The sequence below is a fragment of the Melospiza melodia genome, chromosome 3, assembly GCF_035770615.1.
Source record: "Melospiza melodia melodia isolate bMelMel2 chromosome 3, bMelMel2.pri, whole genome shotgun sequence".
Taxonomy (NCBI): Eukaryota; Metazoa; Chordata; class Aves; order Passeriformes; family Passerellidae; genus Melospiza; species Melospiza melodia.
This window is the reverse complement of record NC_086196.1, coordinates 65,666,678-65,690,578: the sequence shown is the minus strand read 5'-3', so window position 1 is coordinate 65,690,578 and position 23,901 is coordinate 65,666,678. Positions and strand designations below refer to the sequence as shown.

Below are 23,901 nucleotides of genomic sequence, written 5' to 3'. Positions count from 1 at the left end.
TAAGGTTCTCAGGTAGAAAACACCAACCTGCCCCTGAGTAATTAAAAATCTAATTATGCAACCTATTAATGCTTGTCTAGTGCACCTAGTTATGCTCAGAAAATGATTATCAGTAAATACATGGCTGTAATTCACAGAGTCATGGTAAGTGCATGTACAAATTATGTGTACAGTTGCTGTGAGCATTTTGTAAGATTAGCTTGCTTGCTTTTAAACGTTTAGATGCATTTCTCTGTTCCTACATATAGAAACCCAAAGCAGATTGTCTACTTGACTTTCACTTGCACACTGCACACAGTGGAACACTCCTAGTGTAATCAGCTGTAATGTCCCAGATACTGTCATGTAAATTGTGAGGTTTGGTTGGTTTTGGTTGTTCTGTTTTGGGGTTTTTTTGTTGGTGTTTTTTTTTTTTTTTTTTTTTTTTTTTCTTTTTTAAGAAATAGGAACGAAAGAACAACTGTGTTTCATTATTCTCTTTGGCAGTCAGGACTGCCAAGTTACTTTCCACAGGTTCCACATGGTATTAAATTCCCAGGAGGACCCTGGTCAGTAGATGTTAAGCAGGTCTGATAAAATAAGATCTTCAGCCCCAGGCAGCAGTAGGAATCCAAGACACATTCTAAGGTGAATCCTACCATTTCTTTCTCATTCTGCTGCATTTGATTTCAAAAAAACCCACTTGATCTGATCTTAGTGCCATTTTGAAATTATCAGATTTTCACTCCCTTTTAGTGGCAAAGCCAATTCTTTCAGTCCAATTCAGCATCATTAAATTGTCAGAATAGCAGCTTCCTGTTTGATTCTTAATTATTCCTTTTTATTATATTTAAGACACTTAATTTTTTTTAAAGTGGTTTACTCTTCTTTGTAATGATCTGTTGTGATTAGAATCTCTTTTATATTACACTGAAGTTTTAAGGGTATATATTGGTACTTCTAGTCTAAACCTCTATTTTCAAGGTATTTAGAGGATTAAATTCTAGGCTGACTCTCTGTTGTGAATTCACTTTGATGTTTAATAAAAAAAAAAGGAGCGACACAATGGGAGAAATTAAAGACATAAGGGACAGCTCTGAATTTTAGGGGCATATTGTCATGCACAGAAATCTTCAGGCATCTAGATAAGAATATACCATAGCCTTAACTTTGAATTTCCTTCCTTTTGTGAAATTAGTCAGGCTGCTGACATTACTTAAACAGCCTTTTTCCATTTAATATTCCACCCTCTCACCATTATGCAGCAGGACCAAACGGTGTGAGTGTTTCAGAGGTGGTGTTATGACAAGGCTGGATGTATCCATAATGGGGACTTGAGCGGTGAGCCGAGGAACAGCCCGCGTGCGGAGTGCGGGAAGAGCTATCATAGGATGTGGCCAGGCCTCTGTTTACACAGAAAAAGCTCATATTCTATATACTACAATTACATTAGCACGCTGCCTATGATCATATCTTGTTTCCTTGATGCCGAGAGATGGGGAATCTAGGCTGTGATTATTGTTCCAGCCTTTAGCAATAAGAAGGTAGGAGCCTTGAAATACCAGCAATTAGCGTTCGTGCCTAACAATAGCATCCGTGGGGTGCGTGCGGAGAAGAGCTCAGGCACCAGTGGGTGGATGACACACAACCTGCCCCACTTGCAAATAATGCAGCTTTGGGGGAATGATGTCCCTCTCAGCCAGGGAAGGTCATGCCATGCTCCCACTGCAGAGCTGCTGCTGCAAAAGCAAATGGCTGGTGAGGCACTAGAAGTCTTCCCACGAGCTCCGACCAAGGCTCAGAGTCATAACTGAATTTCAACACAGCTTTGCTTTCCAAGTTTGAGTAGCCATTCCTTCTCCTTAGACTCTCCCTGCATCAGCAGCAGCTCACTATTCCCTCCTGTCTGCACTCCCTCTGTCAGTATAACCGGAGCTGCTGCAGTCCACAACAATCTCAACGCTGACAAGGAAGGCACAAGGAAGGCACTGCCCAAAACTCACCGTGCTGCCCCCTCTGCCCAAAACTCACCGTGCTGCCCCCTCTGCCCAAAACTCACCGTGCTGCCCTCTCTGCCCAAAACTCACTGTGCTGCCCACTCCACAGGGCCAGTACAATCTTGGCGACTTTAGCAGCGTGGTAAGGCAGATGTGCCACTCAGCAAAGCACTGCCCACCAGTCTGACAGAGCCACCATCCCAAGGAGTCACCAGTGGCTGTCTTTGCTCTCCCTGCATCCTCCCTGGCCAGCTTTAGAAGGGATCTCCTCAGCTGTAAGACCCAGTCCCTGCTCCTGCAGGGAACCAAATCAGTGCAAAACTGGTTTTGAACTGGCACCACATTTAACTGGTTACAGGGTTTCCAGGCTGTTTGAACTGTGCACAACCCAGCTGCGCCAGTCTCTGGGGCTGCAGTGTGCAGATGTGTCCAGTTTGGGAATGGGATTATCAAACACAAGCAGCAATGACGTTTGTAAGGAAAATTCACCAAATTTAGAGCCACAAAAGTCGTTGTTGGTTACATGGATACTGATCTGTTGAGAAATAGATTTTAAAATTCCCTTTATTAGTTTAGTATTTAATATGGCAAGAGGTGGGAAGTTCTTCCCCAATTTCCATTCCGAGTTTATACAGTCTCCACTATGCCAAAAGGACAAACTCTTTTAGCACTGGAAACTGGATTCTAGAAACACTGCCCTGCATACTGGCTCATAGTGTTAGTCCTCCAAAATATTTTTAACTTCTCCTTGGGGAAGGAGTTGCTTTCGCTATGGCTGGCCTAAATTAATAAGTAGTAGCCAAAAGTTTCATTTCATTTTTGTTCATTCCAAAATTCTGTTCAGAAATGCTAGCTAAGTAACAAGTATCAATAGCCATTCCTTTTAATAAAAAAACCCCATTAAATTCCTTTAAAAAAAATCACAGACAAGATCACAGACGTGGAGATTCTTTGGGTAAGAAATTGCAGGTGTGGTGTGTCCACTTGTACCAGAAATAACAAACCTTTCAGGTTATAGCCACAGTGATTAATTTTAATGGCAGTAGACAAGAAACAGTGTACACAGAGCTCTGTGACATGCTGCTTTTTTTTAATATAGACTCTGAGAGCCAAGACAAGCCCTTCATGTGTTAGCAGCTATTAATTAAGGCAACAATGTTTAAGCAGTGGGTTGAGGTAATTTTAAAACTGCTTAACCCTTTTCAGAGCTGCTGAGCTTTACAAAGCACACATATATATATATGTGTGTGTGTGTTCATGTTAATATGTAGAAGTATCTGCATGAATGGATTACATACATATGTATATACACACATTACCAATGCCTATGATTGCTCCTTTTTTTTTTTTGCAGAGAATATTTAAAAAGCAGTTCAAATCCATAATTTGTAGAAGTGCTGTTGCCAATTTATATAATTAATATAAGACTGTTTGTTGGCATTTATTTTGTCATTAAATCAAACTTAAAGGTTATTTTGAATTGCAAATTTTGCTGGCATTATTTTGCTTTCATGGTCACAATTAGATGCTTATAATGCTTCCAGTACTAAAAACCCTGCAACTTCAAACCCTCAACATTCACACCATGGCTTCAGAACCAGCATCTCCCATCAACAACACATTTGGATGTTCTGCTCCTCTTTAAGCATGATCAGATTTTGCTACATTTCCTACTGCATCTCAGCACCGTTTCTGCCCCACAGTAGTTTTTCATGTGGAGCAAGTGGGTTTAGAGGCCTAAGTGTTACAGTACTGGCCAGAACTTACCTGGTGAGTAAACAATCAATGCCATTTGCCTCAAAAATAATTTATATTTTTTACACAAGCAAATTAGCCTGAATTTTCAAACAAATGCAGAGGAATTGGAAATCTAGGAACATTCTCAAGTAATCCAAACCAAAATGCACACAATATGTAATTTTCAATAAACTCCCAGTGCCTTGCAATATAACATTCAACTGTATCAGGTCACAGGTAAAATCATCAGTCTTCAAGACAGTACATTTGCTCACTTTCACTACTGCAGGATGGGGGAAGTTTTTAGAAAACAACTGAAACAAAATAGAAAACCTTCATGTTTCATGGAGAAAATCAGAAGGAAGAAAACCAAACAATGTAGCAGCACTGCAGCAGCTCCTCCCTGACACAAGTAAACATCATCCTTCTCAAGATTCAATGCTGTGAAGATTGCCCTAAAAGAACTAGTATTATCTTAACAACCACTTTTCAAAAACATTTGAATCTTCTATGACTCAGTTAAAAATAGCCAATTGTCTGGTGGCAGTGCTTCATCTGACCATGGAAAGGCATAAACCCAAAAAATGAGGGCTCCAAACCAGGCAGCAGAAAAATGTGCTACACAAAATGAAAACTTTGAAGAACACGATGTGTAGTGCCCCTACTAGCTGCCACCAGGTACTGGGATGTTATGCTACACAAGGCAGTTGCTGGATTTCCAGGTAGGAAATTTGGGGGTCAAACCTGTGGTAGTCATCAGCCCAAGAGACTCTGATCTGAGCTGAGCAAGGCAGAACATCAACAACTTCTTTGCTCTTTTAGCATCCCCTTGGATAGAATCATTTAATAAACTTTTTGGCTTGTAGTTCTTAGCAACAGGAGCATGAGCTGCCACTCCCTCCCCAGAGCTACACACAATGGGCACAGTCCAGAAGCCAGCATGGTGCCACCAGCCCAACAGTGATCCTGCACACAGCACTTCTGGCCTCTCACACCACACACTGTACCTGCTTCCCCAATTCCCCCCACAATTCCTACAAATAATCATGTAAAAAAACATTTTGGCCAAGTATTGTTACCAAGAAAGGTGCAATTTTCTGGTTACAGCAGAGCTCAGCACTGACAAACGCTTTCCACACACTTGCTCCAGGCTCCTTCCTTCTAAAAGCAAGACAACAGAAAGGTGAATGAGTATTTTCAGCTTTATGTACTTCACAGAAAATTGCTCAGTGCCTCTGTACTAGAAAAACCCCTTGCAGCTCTGTAGTATGTTCAGTGACAGGCGCGTGACAAATTTCCACTGGAAAAAAACTCCTGAACATGACTGACAATAGTAAAGCCACAAATTACCGTAATTTTATGCCCCCTGCAGCTAGTGGTATAAAACATAGTTTTCAACCTTGTTTTTACTTGCTGAATTTAGACAAATTCATAATGTTATTGATGACAGTGAGAAAGACACTCAAATGCAGAAATTGTATTCCTTGGTACAAACACAACTGGAGCACAATATTTTATATGTACTATAGGGGATGAAAAATATGGTTGTCATTAACTGTGCATATATAAAAAGATGGAAAACTAGAGGACTCTAAATAATTAATTTCACATTTTCTAGATATTTATTTTCAGCTATCACACACTTGATCGGGTTTTTTCCTCCTCCCTGGAATGCTGAACTGTTAACCAGGTGCAGTACACGATATTACCAGTGCTCTCTCTTGCTGAACATTAATGTTTGAAATGTAGGCTGTGTCAATAATATCACAAAGAAATGCAAAAACCCTGTTTAAGCAAAGTCTACAGATACATTGCTCCTAATGGATTTTCCAGTGAGCATAAGCTTTCTATCCTATTTCCAATTTTTACAGCGTAATTTTACTTACAAAGGATTCTGAGGGCATTAGAACTGTAAAATTGCTAGAGATGATCAAGCTTTGCAGTTAACTAACCCCACACACAAGCTGCTCTGTCTACTAACTAAACTGATGGGAGGGAAATCCCAGGGAACTCTAAAAGTAACAAGGGCAATTGCATGATTTATTTTTGGTGTAGGCAGAAAGTTTTCCAGATTATGGCTCAGTAGCAGGTTCAGAAACTGGACACAGTTGCTTCAGTTCCAACCTCACCTGAGGCTGCACTTCCAGTAGCAGAACACACAAGGAATTGGTGACAGCCGCAATGCTGGGCACAGTCCTGTATGCAGACTCCTGTTCGGCACCACCCTGAACTACACTAACACCACACACACTCTTACAGCTGCTTTTGGATTTGAGAAGTGAGAGCTTGAAGAGGCTGCTGCTGGAACAAACTTCATTTGGGAATTTCTGGCCTGTGATGATGCTCCTCTCCCTTCAGCTGTGGTTACAGGGCCAGTGCCATCCCAACTCCCCGTGGGGGAAAGGCATGAGGGCCAGCTTGACTCAGCAGCTCTGATCACTTCTTTGTGGCCTCCTCCTTCACGGAGCTGGGCTCAGCAGCCAACACATCCCTAGCAGCCCTTGCTGCTGCCACGGCAGCACACCTCCAGGAGAAGCAGCACATGTCCAGGAGGAGCAGCTGAAGAGAAGTCAGCAGGAGGCATGCAAAGGGCAAAGGCCCGTGGTGGTGTGTCATCAACCATGGCAGCTAACAAGCTGCAGGCTGCTCCTTCCCCTCATGGTCATTCACTCCCTGTCCCAATCACTCCCAAATCCCAGGCCTAAGGCATCATGCTGAAGCTGCTGCTTTTGTCTGTTGAGACCTACAACTGCCATCCTCCCCAGTTTCCCTGTACTTCCTATCCCTTCAGAGTTCCTCTGCACTGATCCAGTATTTTGACAAATATATCCCTAATATATTCCCAGCCCATCTCCCATAAATAAAAATCCAGGACCCAACAAAACAGCCTTTCAGAGCTGCCTTTGACGGCCTTGAAGGAGGTTAGCCACAACAACTCTGTCCTGTCCACACTCCTCTGCTTTCCCTCCAGCCCAAACTGCTTTCCACATGGTAAATACACTCTCCACTCCTGCCCTCAAGACTCATCTCCAACTATCTACAACCCTCCCAAAACTCACTTTTCACATCTGCCCTGGTCTCATGGACTATGTGAAGAACAGCAGATGCCAACTACTTGCAAAGCCAATAATTAAATTTGCTGCTGGTTGTCCAGGCTCAAGGCCAGACACCGGGATTTGCTGCTTCCTAAGCCCTGAGTTCATTGGCACTTGGAGCTGAGAGAAATAACTGTAAAAAACCAGAGCTACAAAGAGGTTGGTGGCAATCACTCCAGACAACAGCAATTCCACAGATACAGTGTTTTATCAGTGTTCAAGAGTAATCACATGAGAAATTGTGAAGCATTAGCCAATTGCAATATAAAGGTTTAAGAGTATCAGAGAGAAACCTTGCATTAATAGTTTTATCTAAAAGTAGATCAACGTGGAACTCCCATCTATAGCAGGCACTGCATGAGACAGTTTCTATTATCTCATTTTCTTAATTACAGGAAACAGTAGAGAAAACTTAAACCTCAAACTTCCATATCTTATTTCCATATCTAATGGGAAACCCAGCACTTTGCTCTTGTAGCTGAGGATCTGCACACTCAGGAAGATGCCCTCAGATTGAATTACAGTCTCAGCTGGAGTCACTAACTTAGAAGGATATTGGGTTTCCTCTGATTATTGATTCACAGAAGCACTGGCAAACCACCAGAGGCTGCAGCCATTCTGGAAAGGAAATACTTTTTGGCAGTTAGTTTACACAGAAATTATGAGACTAATTTTAAGAAATGCAGAGAAATATCTGCTAAAAAAAAAGGCTATATTCAATTACAGTCTCAGCTTTTTCTTACATGCTTACTTTTTTCACCTTTACAGTAAAAATAAACCAGTGCAGGAAACTGGACATTCTTTCTAGATGCTGACAGATTTCTCACACTGAACAGTGAGACCTCCTGGTCACATCAATCACTTCTGTCACTTTTTTCTCTGCTGTGTTCCTGGGGAGTCCAGAAGCATCACATGTTCAAAGTAAAGCACTAAATCCAGTAGTACCCCAGTGAACACACTACCAGTCTATTCCTTTGTCAGTATGTGCACTCATGATCCTCCCTTCACAGTTATGATTCTCCCTTGTCATGTAAACTGCAGCTGGAATCCTGCTGACTCAGGCATTCCATCTATAAAAGCCCTCTGACTCTCACTGCCAGAGTCACAATCCCTTCAGCTACCCCATTTTCAACAGTGGGAACATATTAAGGAAGTGTGAAGACAGCTACTAACCTACCAAGCTGCCATTCTTGCCATCAAAAAGGGTCTCAGGAGACAATGAGTTGAACAAAGTGTTTTAGTAGATAAGGATAAAACCATAGCATGTAATTATCATGCTGCAAATGACTACATCGGTAGTTAACGAGGAAACTTTTCCTGTCTTGATCTCAAAAGCCCCAAAGCCCCTTGCTCCTGCCCATAATGTGGTAAGAGGCAAGCCCATAATGTGGTGCAGAGCACAGAAGTGAGATTAAGTCATGTCAATTCAGGCAGCAAGCTTTTCCCAGTCCTCTCAACCCCAATCAAGACACACGATTATGCAAACACATACACACTCCCACAATTTGCTTTCTACAGTAACATGTCAGGTCACGGCATGTCAGCAGGCTCTCTGCTTCCCACGGAGGCCTCTGGAAAGGCATGCTCCCATCTCACAGACACTGCACCTGGTCTGGATCTTGCACAATCCCAGTTATCCACTAGCTGGTGGCAAATAATTCTATCCTGCTTTAAAGGGGTGCATGCTGTGGTCAGTGTGCCAGAGTGCATTTGCTCTCAGGACCAGTAAATCACCGTGACAAGTTCGCAAGGCTGCCATTCTGCATTTTCTCATCTTACAGGTTTCTCTCTTTGAAGAGGAGGAAATAATGAAACCACCTACTTATTTGGTAAAGAAATGCCAACCTTCTAAACTGCACTTTTCTTCATGCTTGAAATGGCTGAGTCTCAGCACAACGATGCACAAGAAATATTATCATTTCAAGCGTGCTCTTGAAGAGTCGGCACAAATGCCAATTCTGCAAAACCCTCCCGTTATAACCTTGTTTCAGACTGAGATGATTGTGTCCCAGAGTGGCACAAATCCCTCATTGGCCCACATTTTAAAGACAGGAGAGACTGCACTTCTGTGTGTAATCATCCCTTAACTGCACATGAAACACTTACTGGAACAGGAAATCCAAAAGTATTATCACACAACAGCAGCCCAACCTTTGAATAATCTCCTTCTTCTCATCTCTGCCACAGAGACAGGCTCCTGAGTCCAGGCTATTCCAATGGGATCCCAAATGGTCAGCATGTCCTTTAGCTCATTTCCCTGTCCCTGCTGCCATGAAACCCTGGTTCTGTTTGGTCTCATGTTCCTGCAGCGCCTCACTGATGTTTAATGGGCTCCGGAGCTGGCTTGCTCAGCCCACGACTTTCCATGAGCTCACTCAAAAGGCAATTTTGGAGCTGAAAACAATTTCACTTACACTCCTCAGTTACAGGCTATCAAATGTACTTATTATCTCTGTAACTGCAGCAATTACAGGGCATGGTTCTGGCTGAGAGGCAAACCAGCTAGAAGAAAAATGGACAGATGTTAACTAGCACCAATCCTGCACGGTCAGACCCCACCGTGGGCACTAGCAACACAGCCCTGCATCCGGCTCTGGCCCTGTGTGCTGCCCTCCTGCCTCAGAGGGCAGAATCTGCAAACATGACCCCCTGGTATCACAACACAGACCACTGATAGGTGCAGTACCTGATCCACAGCCTTATGAGACTTCACCTCCTTGTCAAATGGGAGTTCAGATCCGCAGATCTGCTGTTAACTTCCTCTGTGGTGACCTGGTGTTTGCTTCAAGTAATATTCTCTTCCTTAATCCATGTGTTAGCTCAGCTCCAGCTGCATCTGTGCCCATTTCCTCCAGTTACACTCAGCTGTGACTCCACTTACAGGAACACGGCTACTGCTGTGAAATGGAGAGATTCATGAGATGACCTCTAAAAACAAGAGCTGTGGCACCAGAGAAAGGGTTGCCAACTAGTTGACACAGTCTTCAATTATGCTGCTATTACATTGAAACACATGTAATGTAGCTGCAGCTTTAGAAAAAAGAACCATCTCCATTTGTGAAATGAAATAAACTGAGTCCTGCCTAGGCTTGCTTTCAGATAGGGCACACAACCATTAGGCTGTGAATGAAATTTCAGACGTTAATGCCTTATCTTGACAAGGCAGGAACAAAGGGTGCGAGGCGGTTCGAGGCACGTAGCCGCCGTGTGCTGTCGAGTCGACGCTCGTGGAGTGATGAAGGTCACTGCAAAACCACGCCACCGAGGAGGCAGACACTGCTTGCACTCATCCAGCTTGCCTGGAGAACAAAATTTACCACTCTCCCCCTCCTGATCAGTGAAGCCTCATTTTTGAACGACAGCAGGATTTTTCTGTGTATTTCTTAATATAATAATTAATTAAATTGGGAGTTTTAACTTTAAAAAAATTAAGTCTGAATTTCTTTCTTTCACCATACAAGTCCTGCAAAATTTTGCCAAAGCCTTGAACCAACACATAAATTTTTAATTACCACTATTTTGCCTATGTGGGAGAACCTAAGAAAGATATCTCAGTTAAGATATGGCTGAAAATTTAAGGATTAATAAACAAAGCTGAAATGCACAGAAACAATCTTTCATTTCAGTAAAACCTGTTTGAGGTACTCAGCAGGCAACGTATTCCATTTGCAATACCAATGTTAAAATTTTTGTGAGTTTCCATAACGCACAGAGATAATGGATGTATTTTCTACCTAATATTTAATCTTTGTAACTTAGACATGTCTTATTTCCATGATCACACAACTCTGAGCTGTAAAATATCATCTCAGAATGGCTGTTCTCCTACATTCCTTCAAATAAAAAATGTCCACCAGTCTCCCAGCAAGTAAAAATTGCTACCCCTGCAAAGAATAGGTACTGCTTTGTTTAAAGGACATGTTTTCATGAATATGGAGTTCTTGTATCCATAAAATTAACTGGACTAAGAGTTATGAAAATGAAATGCTATATGACTACAGCACACAAGGCTAGTATAAAAGGTGGAAGTATTTTGTCTTGACATATAATAGCCAACGCCCTACCAAGATGCTTAACACAAGAAAGTACAATTAAGAGAAAACTTAAAAAATTTGTTTATTTTCTGTGTAGATACAGCTGAATCCTGAAGATTATGTTCTTCACCCTCCTATTTTCACCCCAAACTACAGTGACCAGGCAAAGAACAAGGACAAGACAGTCTCCTTCAGTTACAGTTCTGTACCCCTCTGGCAACTTTCTTGATATACATATATCTGGCAAATCAACAGGGGCAAAAAACCAGTTGAGTTTACAGCAGATCATACATCAAAATGGAAATATCTCACAGGGCTGCACCTTGATATTTCATTAGCAATTTTAACAGCATTTCCATTAATAAATGTTTCTTATCAACTGCAGTTAAGGAAAGTGATGTTAATCACAGATTTAAATTAATTACACAGAACATGCATTTTAAAGTTTTTATTGAGTGTAGTATTTAAACAATTTCATAAACAACTAAATCATAAAACCGTCTGTTCATGATGCTGCCGATCTTCTATTCCTCCATTTTTCCACATAGACCTTGAGAGGCTCCTATAAACAGAGTGGAATAAACAAGTTCAACCTTGTTTCAGTTGAAAAGTTACTAATTCTGAACAAAGTCTCATGTCCTGACAAAATCTATTATTCTCTGTCATGCAAAACTAGATCTGTATTGAAGTCTGTATAATTAGGAGAAATACCAGAGAGAGTGAATAAAAGGAAAAGGAAAACCTTGCCAAAAATGCATAATGAAGCTTCTATTACTAAATGCAATAATATAATCAATTTCATTTTAAAATGAAAATACTTTTTAACTTCAATCTGCAATTGTGTCAAAAAAATTGAAACGTTTTTAAAGACCAAGCTGCATTAGAGAAAAATTGAACAGGGAATGAATCATCCCAGTGACTTGGAAAAAACACTCTTATTTTCACTAGCTACATATAAGAAACAGACATTCTATGTTTTAAATTTACAGTCCGAACAAAAAAATCAGACTATAAACTATGTAAAGCTGCAGAAAAAACCCATCATAATCATTGAAAGACTAAACTAAATATTTTGCGCCAAAATTTTCCTCAACTCTTTCCAAATTAAAAATCACATTTATCATGAAGCAATATAGAGAAACAGTATATAGCCAGTCTTCACCAAATTACAGAACATTTTTTTAGAATATAAAAAGTGGTGAAAAAATTGCAATAAAAGGTTTGCTTAGGGAATGGAAAAGAGAATGTCTTCAAAATCTGCTTAGCAAAAATGGTACTGGTAAACAATTAGTCAAAGGAATGATGCAGAACTATTTGCAATCTTCACAGATTTAATATCATGCTGTTTGTCACCCTCAAGTAATATGTGTTTGCACAGTGCATAGGTATCTTGGCAGGGCAGCTAGAAGCAAAGCTGCAACAGAAAAATAATTCCTACAGTTCTAAAATTCCATCTTACTAACTTATAGGAGACACAAAACACTAATTAATGAAAACTAGAAGCCATTAATTGTTACTGAAGAACAATTTCTGCACGCCTTTTCAAGTCCAATTGCTTAGAAGAATGCCCCAAGGAGATTTGAGGTACACCTGTAGATGAGTGCCTGATAAGGAGGCAGTTTAGATATCATAAGCCCCAAGGGGTTTTATTTCCTCAAGTCAAATCCAATGCAAGATTACCACAGCTCCCACAACACCCAGGACTTCACACATTACCTCCTCTGAGGAATCTCTGCGGAGACCTAGTCCCTATGTAATTATTAACGCAATTTGTTTTATTAATATTGAACATACACAAGTCTGCAGCTCTATTTCTTAATTAGGAAATACTCACAGGGGGTTCAGTGAAAGGGACAGGCTCTCCTACTTTCTTCAGAAAAGTTGCTAAAGATTTCAAAGCGATCTCGTGCAGCTCTATATTCTTCGCTTTTGCTTTCTCATACGTAGCCTTTACAGAAGCAACATCCCCATCCAATTCTGAGGAAAAAAATAGAACCCAAAACATCTCAATGGTTACCTGTTTCTCTTTCCACCTATTTTTACTCATGCTCAACCATTGACTGCTGCTCAGACATTTGCTTGAGAAGCATTGGGATGAAACTGAAGCGACCCTTGACAGTTTCACTGCTGTCCCCAGGGTCCTAGAAGCAGTACAACAGTTCCTAGCACCTTGTAAACACCAAGGAAGCCATCATGTCCAGTTAAATTCATTCTGTTGCCTGGGAGGGAGAACACAAACACCTGCAGTATGGGAGCTGTCTCAGGTTTTACTTGTTCACATTTGGAAACATCATCTTCGCAACCACAGGAGCTATAAAAGCAATGGTTCATAAAGGAAAAAAAAGCTTTGTGCAGAAATGGATAGCCTGTGTCCCTTTCTCATGAGAAAGAGCTTCCCACTCACATCTGGCAAGTGGCTGAGCTCCTTTTTTAATGTGGGAGGCTACTGCAAAAACTGCATGAAATGACAGCTTAATGAAAGCATAGAAATTGTTAACTTTCTACAACTTTAAAATAGATTTATTGTATGGGAAACACCAACAAAAAGAGCTAATACTTAGATTGCATTTAATGGACCACACAATCGTGATTTTACATATTTCTTTTTTCTAAAAGGTGTACAGCAAAGGATTGTACATCTCACCAGACTGAAGGAAAGCTAGCCCTGGCAGTGGATCTCATCTCAGGACAAGGACAGGAGTAAAGGTCCTTTTATTTGTTCCATCATGGATGCCTGACAGATGATCAAGCTTCTTTCAGCTGTGATCTATGTTCTACTATATCTTTGCTAAACACAAACAATTATAATTTTATTTGCCCTTTTTTTTGTTAATTAGAAACAGTTACCAACTGTGGTAATAACAATCCTCTGCCATGTTTCATAGCCTTTTCTAATTAAAAATAACAATGGCCTGAAAGGAGAAAATTTTTGAGTGAAGCAATTAATGTTAATACAGGGTTGGATTTGGTGCAAAACAAGAAAGCATGTTTGAAAGCTTAGTAGTAACTTTAAAATTAAAAAAACCCAGCAACTTTTATTTAAAAGATCTTATTTCTACCCCTCATAGCTAGAGCACAATCTAAGCCTTCTCATTTTCAGTTGTGCTAAATATTTTGCTGATGATTCCTTTAATGGTCAAATGATCAATGTCTCATACAGGTAAGATGCTTGCACAGAATGACCTGGGAACAGCTTTTAAAACTCTTCATGCTGGTACTGTCTCCTCTAGAACCTGCTAGGAACCAGGTACATTTCTGCCCGAAGAGAGTACAGCAAGCATCTGTTCATACAGAGTGTAGCTTCACTGTTCAATACACTCTAACCACTGTTGTGGGTGCAGCAGGGCAAGTGATTGATTCTCAGCAATCTCTTTATGAAACTGCTCTACCATCATGCAGTTAGGAAGGATAGTGAATAGCTTACCTTACTTACAGAATTTTTACTAAAGTTAAAGCAGCAGAGGACTAATGACAGCATAAAGCAGCAAGTACAGTGCTGGCGACAAAAGGGCAATTTTTTGTTTTATGAAAACATGTTCAAAAACATACCCTGCTGTGAACCTGAACCTATCTGTTACAGGGCTAAACAATTTTGGTAGTGATTGCTCTTTGCAATATTACTAAGCAAGCAAATTTTCTAAGTTAGATAACAATCACAGCACTTCTACAACTTGATTCAAATAAGTATGTTTGTATTCCTTTAACACCATATCTTTGAAGTGTTTGAAGTGTTTTACCTAATTATTCCTATTTATCTCCTCTGTGATAGACTGGTACACAAAGGCTTCTGTCCTTGTTCTTTTTTGCTTGTAACACATGTGAAAAGGATTTACTCCCTGTTATAAAACTGGAGGACAGTATCAGAGTACAAAAGGCAAAGGACTCTACAGCACAGAGATGCCAGTGTTGCCATAGGAGCTGTTTGTCCTAGTTTTTCAAGAGTGAGCCTTGCAAATAAACATGCATAAACAAAAAACTTGACTTTTTTAGAGGTGGTCTCTTCTGACTTCAGCTATAAAGAGAACTGATAAGTACTTCAACTATTTATGTAAATTCAAATGCAGACATCTGGAATACTAACTTTGGCTACATTATAAGATGTATAAATAATTTACACTAATAACAATAAGATCGTTTCACATTACTGATTGAACACATCACTTATTATTTTGGAACATACGCACACATAAAAGGAACCAATATTACTACATGTTTTGGGGGAAAAAAGCTAAACTCATTTTAAATGTCATTCATTTCTACAGCATTTTTCCCCATGGGTTAGGATGAAGCCTCTACTTAAGGTTCTAAGTAAAGGATTCATGGCTTGTGTCAGCTGGTTGCTCTTTCATCCTAACAGCGAGGACAGCATACAGACCCAACAGACTGAAACAAGAAAAACCTCAGATAACCTCTGCACCTCTTTATGACTTGAACTGTAAAGTAAGGGCTTGCATGACCTTTCTGAATGTCTCCAGAGCTCTCACCAAAACACTGTTCCAAGGACCATTGCTTACCATAACATCTCAAGAGGTACCGGTACACCACTGCTGGATCAAGATGCTCAGGAATCAGTTCCATAAGTGCCTCAATCCTCTTGGCCTGTGAGATTTAATGCACATACAAAAAAACCCATGAACTTGAAATCTTAAAGAACAAAATGAAGTCACCAAATTCAGAACTGTGATTGCACAGTTTTAAAGTGAAATAAACTGTACTGGTAACAAAGAATAGACTGTGTGACTCAAAGTATGTACAATAATTTCCTTCCCAAAATTTTGCAGATATGAAATAGTAAAAGCAATTAAGCACAAAATGCAATTAATGCAATACAGATCTAAAATCTGTACTCAAGAATCCTAAACATTAGTGTCTTGTTTTTTCTTCAAGTAGACAATTAATGTATCAATAAGAATATGGCAGGATTACAACCAATTTAGGAAAACTGCAAAACACTCAGCATCCTTCAATGACCCAGAGGTCAATGGCAGCAATGATCAATGCTGAAAAGGAGTCAGATCACTAACTGATGTGCTTAAATTTAGAACCTCCTTCCCTCAGCCTCTGATTGCAGTTTCAAAAATTTTTAGGTTTTAAATTAAAAGCAGTTTACTGAAACGAAGAACATCTTTATCACACACTACCAACTTTGACGTGTTAGTAAAATTTCAGCTTGATGAGCTGGGAAACTTACACATTTTTAGTTCCTTCTTATAGACACCAAACAATGTTTATCACATTGTATTTATCATCATCACTTCAAGAGAAGAACTTTAAATCAACTAGTATTTAATGCAATTCCCACAAAACATAAATATGCATTTGACTCATTTGAAAAAAAAATTATTCTAGTTTGTGTGCTAGATGTTCCTGACGCTATGAAAGAGAAATCCATATGGTTTTGCTTGGGTGTGTATTTCAGGGTTTTCTGGTTGTTGTTCAGTGTTGGGTTTGAGGGGTGGGGGGTTGTTTGATTATTTTAGTGTGTTCTAAGGCTTTTTTGTGTGGGTTGGAGTTTCTTTGTTGGCCTTTGGATTTGTATTTTATTTGTTTTGGGGTTATTCTGTTTACTTTAAGGGGGCAATAGGAGGAGGGAGGGATAGGAGTAGAGCAAGCATATAAACAGCATTTCAAATTACAGGGAACGAGGACAAAGCCAGGAATCTAAACAGATGCTCCAAGTAGATACATGTCCAAACCACCACAACAAGTAATATGAAATGTGTCTTTTAATGTAAACACAGAGGCATTTTATCAGAGAGAGGCTGAGGTTTTAACTTGCATTTGTATTTGTACAAGGTAGCCAATAAAATAAGGACTTTCAGATTGTGAAACTGAACAGGATAATGCAGTAAAACATTCTAAGCACGTTTGCAGGATGTACAGTGTAATATGGAAAAATGCAGGAAATAACCGAAACAATAGAAAAATATTAAGTACACCCTCCTTTCCATCATGCTCCATAATGTAAACTGTTCTTTAAATATAACCAGCTCTGCAAATTAACCTACCCCCTCCTCAAGAAACCCAGTAAAGCCGTCAACTGTGAAGTTCAAAACCCTTTAACAAAGGTTGATGAAATAGTATTTTGCAACATATGAAATTGTATACATGAAAAAAATATTGTACCTGTCCAGGTTGAGATGCTGATCTAGCCAAAAAACGCCCTAAAGCTCTCTTCTCCTGAACTATTCCATCCCACCTCTAAAGACAAAGAAATGATTAATGTAGCAGACATAAGTAGGTTACTGTTAAACAAAATTACCAAGGTGAAAATTGCCAATTACAGATGCTTAAAACAATATACTAACATATTACCAATTTATAAGGTAAATAATTGAATATTAGGTTGACAAGAAAACCAACCACAAACCAAGTTCATTTAATGCACTTCATTGGTAAACATTTTTTAAATGGTAGGGATAAAGTTTGTTTAAAACAATAGGGGAAAGAATTAAACTAATACTTCAAATATACCACAAAAACGAGGTTTAGGACTGCAAAAGAATGAAAAAGAGAAACACTATTCCTCTCCAATTATACTGCCAAGCATTCACAAGTGAGCTAGGGATCATAAGGTTAATTATACATTTAATAAGGTGTCAGGGAGATAACTGCTCGTTTCTTTATAAAAATTAAAATGTACAAAGCAAGTTCTCTTTAAAGTATAATTACCTACACTTATGCATACAAAGGACTGATTTCAATCTCTCTATTTTATAAAAGGCTTTAACTGCAATAGACAGGGTTTGAGAAAGAGAAGTTGAACTTAAAAAAGTTTGAGACAGACCAGATAAAAATCAAAAATTGATCTTACTTTAGAAACAAGGACAAAATAAAATATACAAGACAATATTAAGTGTGTGTTCCTCAAAGTTGTCAGTGTTAGAACTCTTAAAAATGCAGAGTATGGTTTTTTTACCAACTGTGTGATATCAGCACCAAAACGCACAGGAAAAAGAGAATATTGTGCATATGAAAACACATACTATGATTTTCCTATATTCAACTAGTATTGTAGACATTTGCAAACAAGAAAATTTGGGCTATGCCATTATGAATATTCTGTTGAAGTAATATGTTTACAAGCTCTTTAAAGTCCAGGTGAAAAGGTGTGAAGGTTCCCTCCTTTAGGCAAACAGACAAGAAGTGCCTTTATGGTGCTGAATAGGGGCAAAACACTGATGAGAGAAACTTGCAATATTTTGTTACCAGTTCTAGCCATTCTCACCTACTGCCAGTAACTGCTCTGACAGGAAAGAGTCTAGTTTGAGAAACATTATCCACAGCTCCCTTTCATGCTGAAATATCAAATCCCTTCCGACTCTCATCAGTAAAAGCATTCTCCCTCCAGACAGTAACAGACACTGCAGCTGTTCCATAAACTTTTAAAAAGACTCTTAGATGCATTTCTGAAACCATGGAGTCTTCATGTATATACTAATATTTTAGATTACAAGCAAAGTATTTATTTAGATTGTTGTTTAATTTCCAAAATGTAACAATGCAGAGTGACTATTCCTATCCTCCAGTTGGTGGATTACTATTAGTGAAACACTTGATCCACATAGCAGTCACAAACGTTTAACCCAGCTCAAAGTTTTTCCTGAGTCATAAAATCCCCTGTTTTTCTCCTAGACACAGAAGTTATAACTCAAGCTTACCTGTAAATATCCACTTATAACAAGGTATTTTTAAATTGTCCATTAAGATACAATGTATACAAGGTTATTTCAAGTATGCTATAGAGCCATGAATTTAATTCTAACAGTTAGATGCTCTTGTAACAAGCTTCACAAATATATACATGTATATTATTCCATGTTCTGGAAAATTTTAGGAATAGTATCATTTTACTTAAAAATGAAAAAAAACCTTATCTTCACAAAAGAAAAAAAGTACCCAATTTTCATTTACTCATTCCATTTCAAACAAAGAGCAATCAATAAATTAGAAAGAGTGGAATAACTCGAGAATTTTTTTGCATTTTGATGTTTCAAGCTATATAGCAAGAGGGTTTTACGGCAAAATTGTAGTCTCCTTTTCATTTAATATTCAGGTCACCAGTTAGGCAAAGCCCTGCACAAAGTAAGGGAATTACAAGGAATACACCCTCAAACTGCAGCAGAAGTAACAGAACAGCTTTGTTGGTAGTGCCTTGGAATATCATAAAATATGTCATGGATGAAGCAGAGCTTTTTCTTTAAGAGTTTAAAATACTTAGGCACTGGTAAATGAGTAGCATGCACTATCAGGAGATGATAAGAGGCCCTGATTTGAGGCAGGAGCCTATGCACACATCAGTCTGACTGCTGCACTATCACCTGCTTGGATGAGCCTCCTGACAGAGCCTGCTCCCAGCACCCACAGCTCATCCCACCTCTTGCTTGGCTTGTCTTTAGCTTGGCACAAATGCAGCTGTCTCAACTCCTAAATTACCTGAGACTGTGACCCAGAGACCAGCATTTGGGGTTTAATGCATCTGTGACAACTAGAAAGCAAATTCAGCTCTTAACCAACCCTGAATACAATATATACAATATTACAGCCAAGTGAAGTCCATGACAAGCAATTATTGCCTGCTTGTTTTACAAACTGTACAGCTGTAAGATATCGTGTTTACAGCACTTAGGAAATTAGGTGAGAAGTTTCAAGGAAAAGGTTTGCAAGAAGCAACTGACATCTAACAGAGAACTTGGAGAAAAAATATGTGCAATATACAAATACTTCCTTTATTCCCTTCATGTTACTGGAAGACAAAAACCATCCCTGACTCTGGCATGCACTGCTACCCTCAGCACTAGAGCATGAGCCCGTGGTTTAGTGTAAAGGGTGCACTGCTGCTCACACTGTAATTCAAATGCATCCCAGCAGCTGCACAGCATCACTTTGTGACAATTTCTCAGTTAACCTTTGGAGAGCTCTAAGCATTTCTGTTCCTCTTGTTATGTCATTACCTGTATCAACGATCTGGCATCATCCACTCTGCCTGCAGTGATATACTGAAGGAAAAGATCTGTGACAGGTCTGTACATTCCACACTGACTGGCCACTCGTTCTGCCATCGCACCAACTGCAAAATGATGAGAACATGAGGAAAAGCTTGGGTTGAAAAGCTGCTTTTGCAAACTTCACAGGCGTGATTTATGCTGACTGAGCAAGTTTTATGTGTAATAGCTCTTTCATAACACCTCTGTCGAGTCAGAATATTTAAATATCATTGCAATTAACTTACATTTTTCCAAAGCTGGTTCTAATCCTTCCTCAGACACCTTTCTTAACAAATAGGAAATACTTCTGACAGCTTGATCAGGATTCTGCGCACTAGAGATAAGCAGAGGCTCAAGGTATTTCACAGCAGCATCAAGGTCATTGCTAGGAAAAGAGATTGAACTGGCTCAGTTTCTGAAATCAAGATTTCTAAACCTAAAGAAGCAATTAAAATGAAGTTTTTGTTTTCTACATCAAGCTTGTATTTACCAGGAATAGCTGATGAAAAAACGTTGACCAAAAGAAATTATTCGCTCAGATATTGTAAACGTGAAACAATTTATGACTGAATGAATAAATCAATTAATAAGTCACTTTAAATGGCCTTTGACCTGTGCAAAGTTTAGGTACTTTGGACACACTTTATTCCTCATTAAGAAAGAAGAGTTCAGCACTCTGCTTTAGGAAAATGCGTCCTGCAAATCTAGAAGGTAAAATCTAAACATTAACAGAGGATATCTGAATAATTAATGCATGCAACTTAAGTATTTTTATGCAATGTAATTAATTATTTACCTGATTTTTCCATGCCTGCCCTTTTGGATGCAAAAGACAATACTACATGTCATTTGGTCATTACATCTATTTGCTTTTAATCTTAAGGCTTAAATATAGCAAATGCTAATAAAATAATGCAAGAAGTATTCACCAAAGTGTAAACTCTACTTCCAGCATTCTAAAAAGTTCAAATGACAACACCTCTTACCAGTCCACTGTAAAACCTAATTAAATTGAAAGAGAAAACTGAGCACATGTTTTTAGGTGAAGCAGCAATGCAACACATGTAAAAGCTATGAAAAATGCTTTGAAAACTGAATCAGAAACACAGAACTACTAAAAAATGAACATTGTATTGAAAATATCAGTAAGAATCTGTTTTTTAGAGTTATAAAGATGAGATTACAAGGTATTTAAGAATATATAGAAGAATATAATGTAAGAATATATTATTTACACTGCTCAGTCTTTTCATACATCAAGTTAGTTTTGGTATGGGAAAAGTTGGTGCTCTACCTGCATGGAAATTTATTTATTTATACTTGTCACCAAACTCCATCTTAAGAGCACAGCCTGAGTTTGCCACACTTTTATGACATGGAAATACAGGAAAATAGGCATATTATAACACAAATAATGAAGTGTCTCTCCCATGTGAAGCATTTAATTTACATTCAAGTCCATGCACTAGAACTGTGTGCCAAGGACCACTGGGATCTGCTCCCTGTGGCCTGGCATGCCTGAGGCAACCAAGAATCTGTGATGTACTACAGAGCTCTACAGCTTTCCTGCCAAGCCAGGCACAGGAGGTCCACCCGACAAAACTAGTTTGAAATGAAACAACAGAATATGGAGGATTCCTGAAGACTGGTCCCTGCAAAGTGTATTGGAGAAGCTGACCTTGCCCTCTCCCCTCCAGGTGCTTCCTCATGCAGTTTTACACACAAAGGATAAACCAGCAAGGTACCAATGTATCAACTAAACCAGAAATGCACACAGAGCACAATACTGAACAAACAGCTGAATCACTGGATACTAGGAAGTGTGGGGATAACTATGATGACTAAACTGTGGCCTAAAGTATCAGCCAAGCTTTTTCAGCTCTTACTGGAAAGACCTCACTCCACAGATACACATTTGGCTTTCACATTTTGAAGGTAAAGACAATAAGAGTTCAAGAATATACTGCCATTTCAACTGCTGGAACAGGTAGTAGATTTTTCTTTCCAACAAACAACAACAACAACAAAAAATACATATATTTAATACATATTTATATAATCCCTGGGTGCTATGTTGTAAGTAATTCCATTTTACCTTCAGACTTCATAGAGCTTTTGATCTAACACCAAGGCAACACTTTACATGCACACTGGAACAAAAGTATCAAATTACAGCACCAAAAAAGACCTTAATGCTTCACAGTTATTGTATCTCTATTTCATTCAATTTCCAACCCCAAATTTGTATGGGAGACAATACCAGAACAGAACTGCACACTATACTCAACTAGAATTTCAACATCTGGGACACTGTAAAAATGGAAACAGAATGAAATGGATAATGCAAGAGATTTCCCAGCACATTGCAGAAAAGAATTAAATACACAGTCCTAGAAATACTTACCTTTTTGTATGAGCCAAAGCAATTGCATTAGAGATTAGTGAGTCAGGTAAACGAATGGATTTTGTGACGTCTCCCAGGATGTTTTCAAGTACTTGCAGGCTCTTTACATCTCCTTTTTCTGCCAGGGCCTGAATGAGAGCAGTAGCTGCTGCTCTAGTAGGCAACACACCACTGTCAAGCATTCCTTTTAAAACAGCCAAGGCATCTAACAATGGTAAAGAAATAAGGGAAACAGAAATCAGGCTTTAGTTCAGAAAGCACCATGCTGCTGGTATCATTAATCCTACCCATTAAAAATAAGTACAGAAAAAAAATTTTTTAAGCCCTGCAATCACTAGAGTGAATTCTAACTTGAATACATATACACAAACTTTCAACAATAATTTAGGTTGAAAGGCCGTAATATCTCATAATAAGTACTGAGCTACTTTCAACATTGAAATAATTTGTTTTTAACCAGCTCAAGGAAAGCAGGTGTGTCATAAACATCCTCTCTTATGATTTTGAAGTCCTGACTCTTTTCTTCCCCAAACCGCAATCAATTTCCTTCACTAAAAACAAAAAATGTCGTATATTTAAGAATAAATATAGCCTAAAAATGTAGTCCATTACAGAAACTGATGAATTACAATATTGAGATTTCTCTTTTTAAGTGTGCATGAAAGCTTTGTTTCCCCAAATTTAATTTTTAAATAGAATTATGGGATACAAGTTTCCTTGCAAGAACCAAAACCAAGAACTCAACCCTTACCTCAGAAACTCCTAAGATTATAGCAATTACATGTTAAAAACACACAAGGACAATCTCTTGTCCATCTGCCACAAATTTCCCAAACCCATAGCTGATGAAGTCACCCTCGTTTCTCCTAGCAGAATTCTTGTCAGTTTATGTTATCCATGAGCAAACACACACAGAAAGACATGCCCCTCTGGTAAAAATCTCTTATTCCTTACCAGCACAGGCAGGATTAATCACAGATGATAATTATAATACCAAGGGATAACACTCCTAGCATAATATACACCCACATGAACTCCACAGCATTGCCATTCCAATTCAATATGCAGGTACTGCAGAAATCAAGTAGCTACCCTTTACACGAGAGGAAGCAAAAAACATCCTTTATGCTTAGGCTTCCTTCACAAGAAGTTTTTTTTCTGCCCCATATTCTTCTTTTTAGGGAAAATAAGGAGCAATACATGGGGGGGAGGAAGATTCCCAACTTTTAACAAGCAATCTCAGAAGACATGCCAAGTTCCAATTCTCTCCTAACTAGGTGTGAGCCTCCCTCTAGCACAGAGTGCAACCAGCCTTCTCAAGAACAAGGACAGAAAAGATTTGAAAGCTCCATATGTGCAGAACTACTGCAAGAAGTAAGGTACTAGTAGCATAGTGGGTAATTCCGCAGGTAACTATATGCTTGTGGAAACCAACCATGCATCTTTCAAAATAAACTTCTACAAACTCTGCAAATTTCCTACCACTAAACCCAAGTTCTGACTGTAACCTGGTTTTTACCAAGTTCTTGCTAGAAGATATCAGAGCTCTTAGGAGTACACTTTAGTACCTCCAGAAAACCTTTTAACTGCACCACATTACACAGCAAAGAATGCTGATGAACTAAATGAGGTATGTAAGTGGTAAAAAGCAAGCAGGTTTTACAGAAA

The 23,901-nt window shown here is 39.0% G+C and overlaps 1 protein-coding gene across 1 annotated transcript in view; it reads right to left on the bottom strand.

Moving 5' to 3' along the window:
* Nucleotides 1-10,905: 10,905 nt before the first annotated feature.
* LRPPRC (leucine rich pentatricopeptide repeat containing) overlaps nucleotides 10,906-23,901 on the bottom strand; it is an 86,617-nt gene continuing 73,621 nt past the window's right edge. Inside the window, exons 32-38 of the mRNA XM_063152074.1 lie at nucleotides 22,234-22,438; nucleotides 20,075-20,214; nucleotides 19,797-19,912; nucleotides 16,969-17,043; nucleotides 15,357-15,441; nucleotides 12,677-12,819; nucleotides 10,906-11,404 (exon numbers count right to left, since the gene is read on the bottom strand). Coding sequence (XP_063008144.1) covers nucleotides 11,348-11,404; nucleotides 12,677-12,819; nucleotides 15,357-15,441; nucleotides 16,969-17,043; nucleotides 19,797-19,912; nucleotides 20,075-20,214; nucleotides 22,234-22,438 — 821 coding nt within the window. The 3' untranslated portion in view covers nucleotides 10,906-11,347. The remainder of the gene's footprint in view (nucleotides 11,405-12,676; nucleotides 12,820-15,356; nucleotides 15,442-16,968; nucleotides 17,044-19,796; nucleotides 19,913-20,074; nucleotides 20,215-22,233; nucleotides 22,439-23,901) is intronic.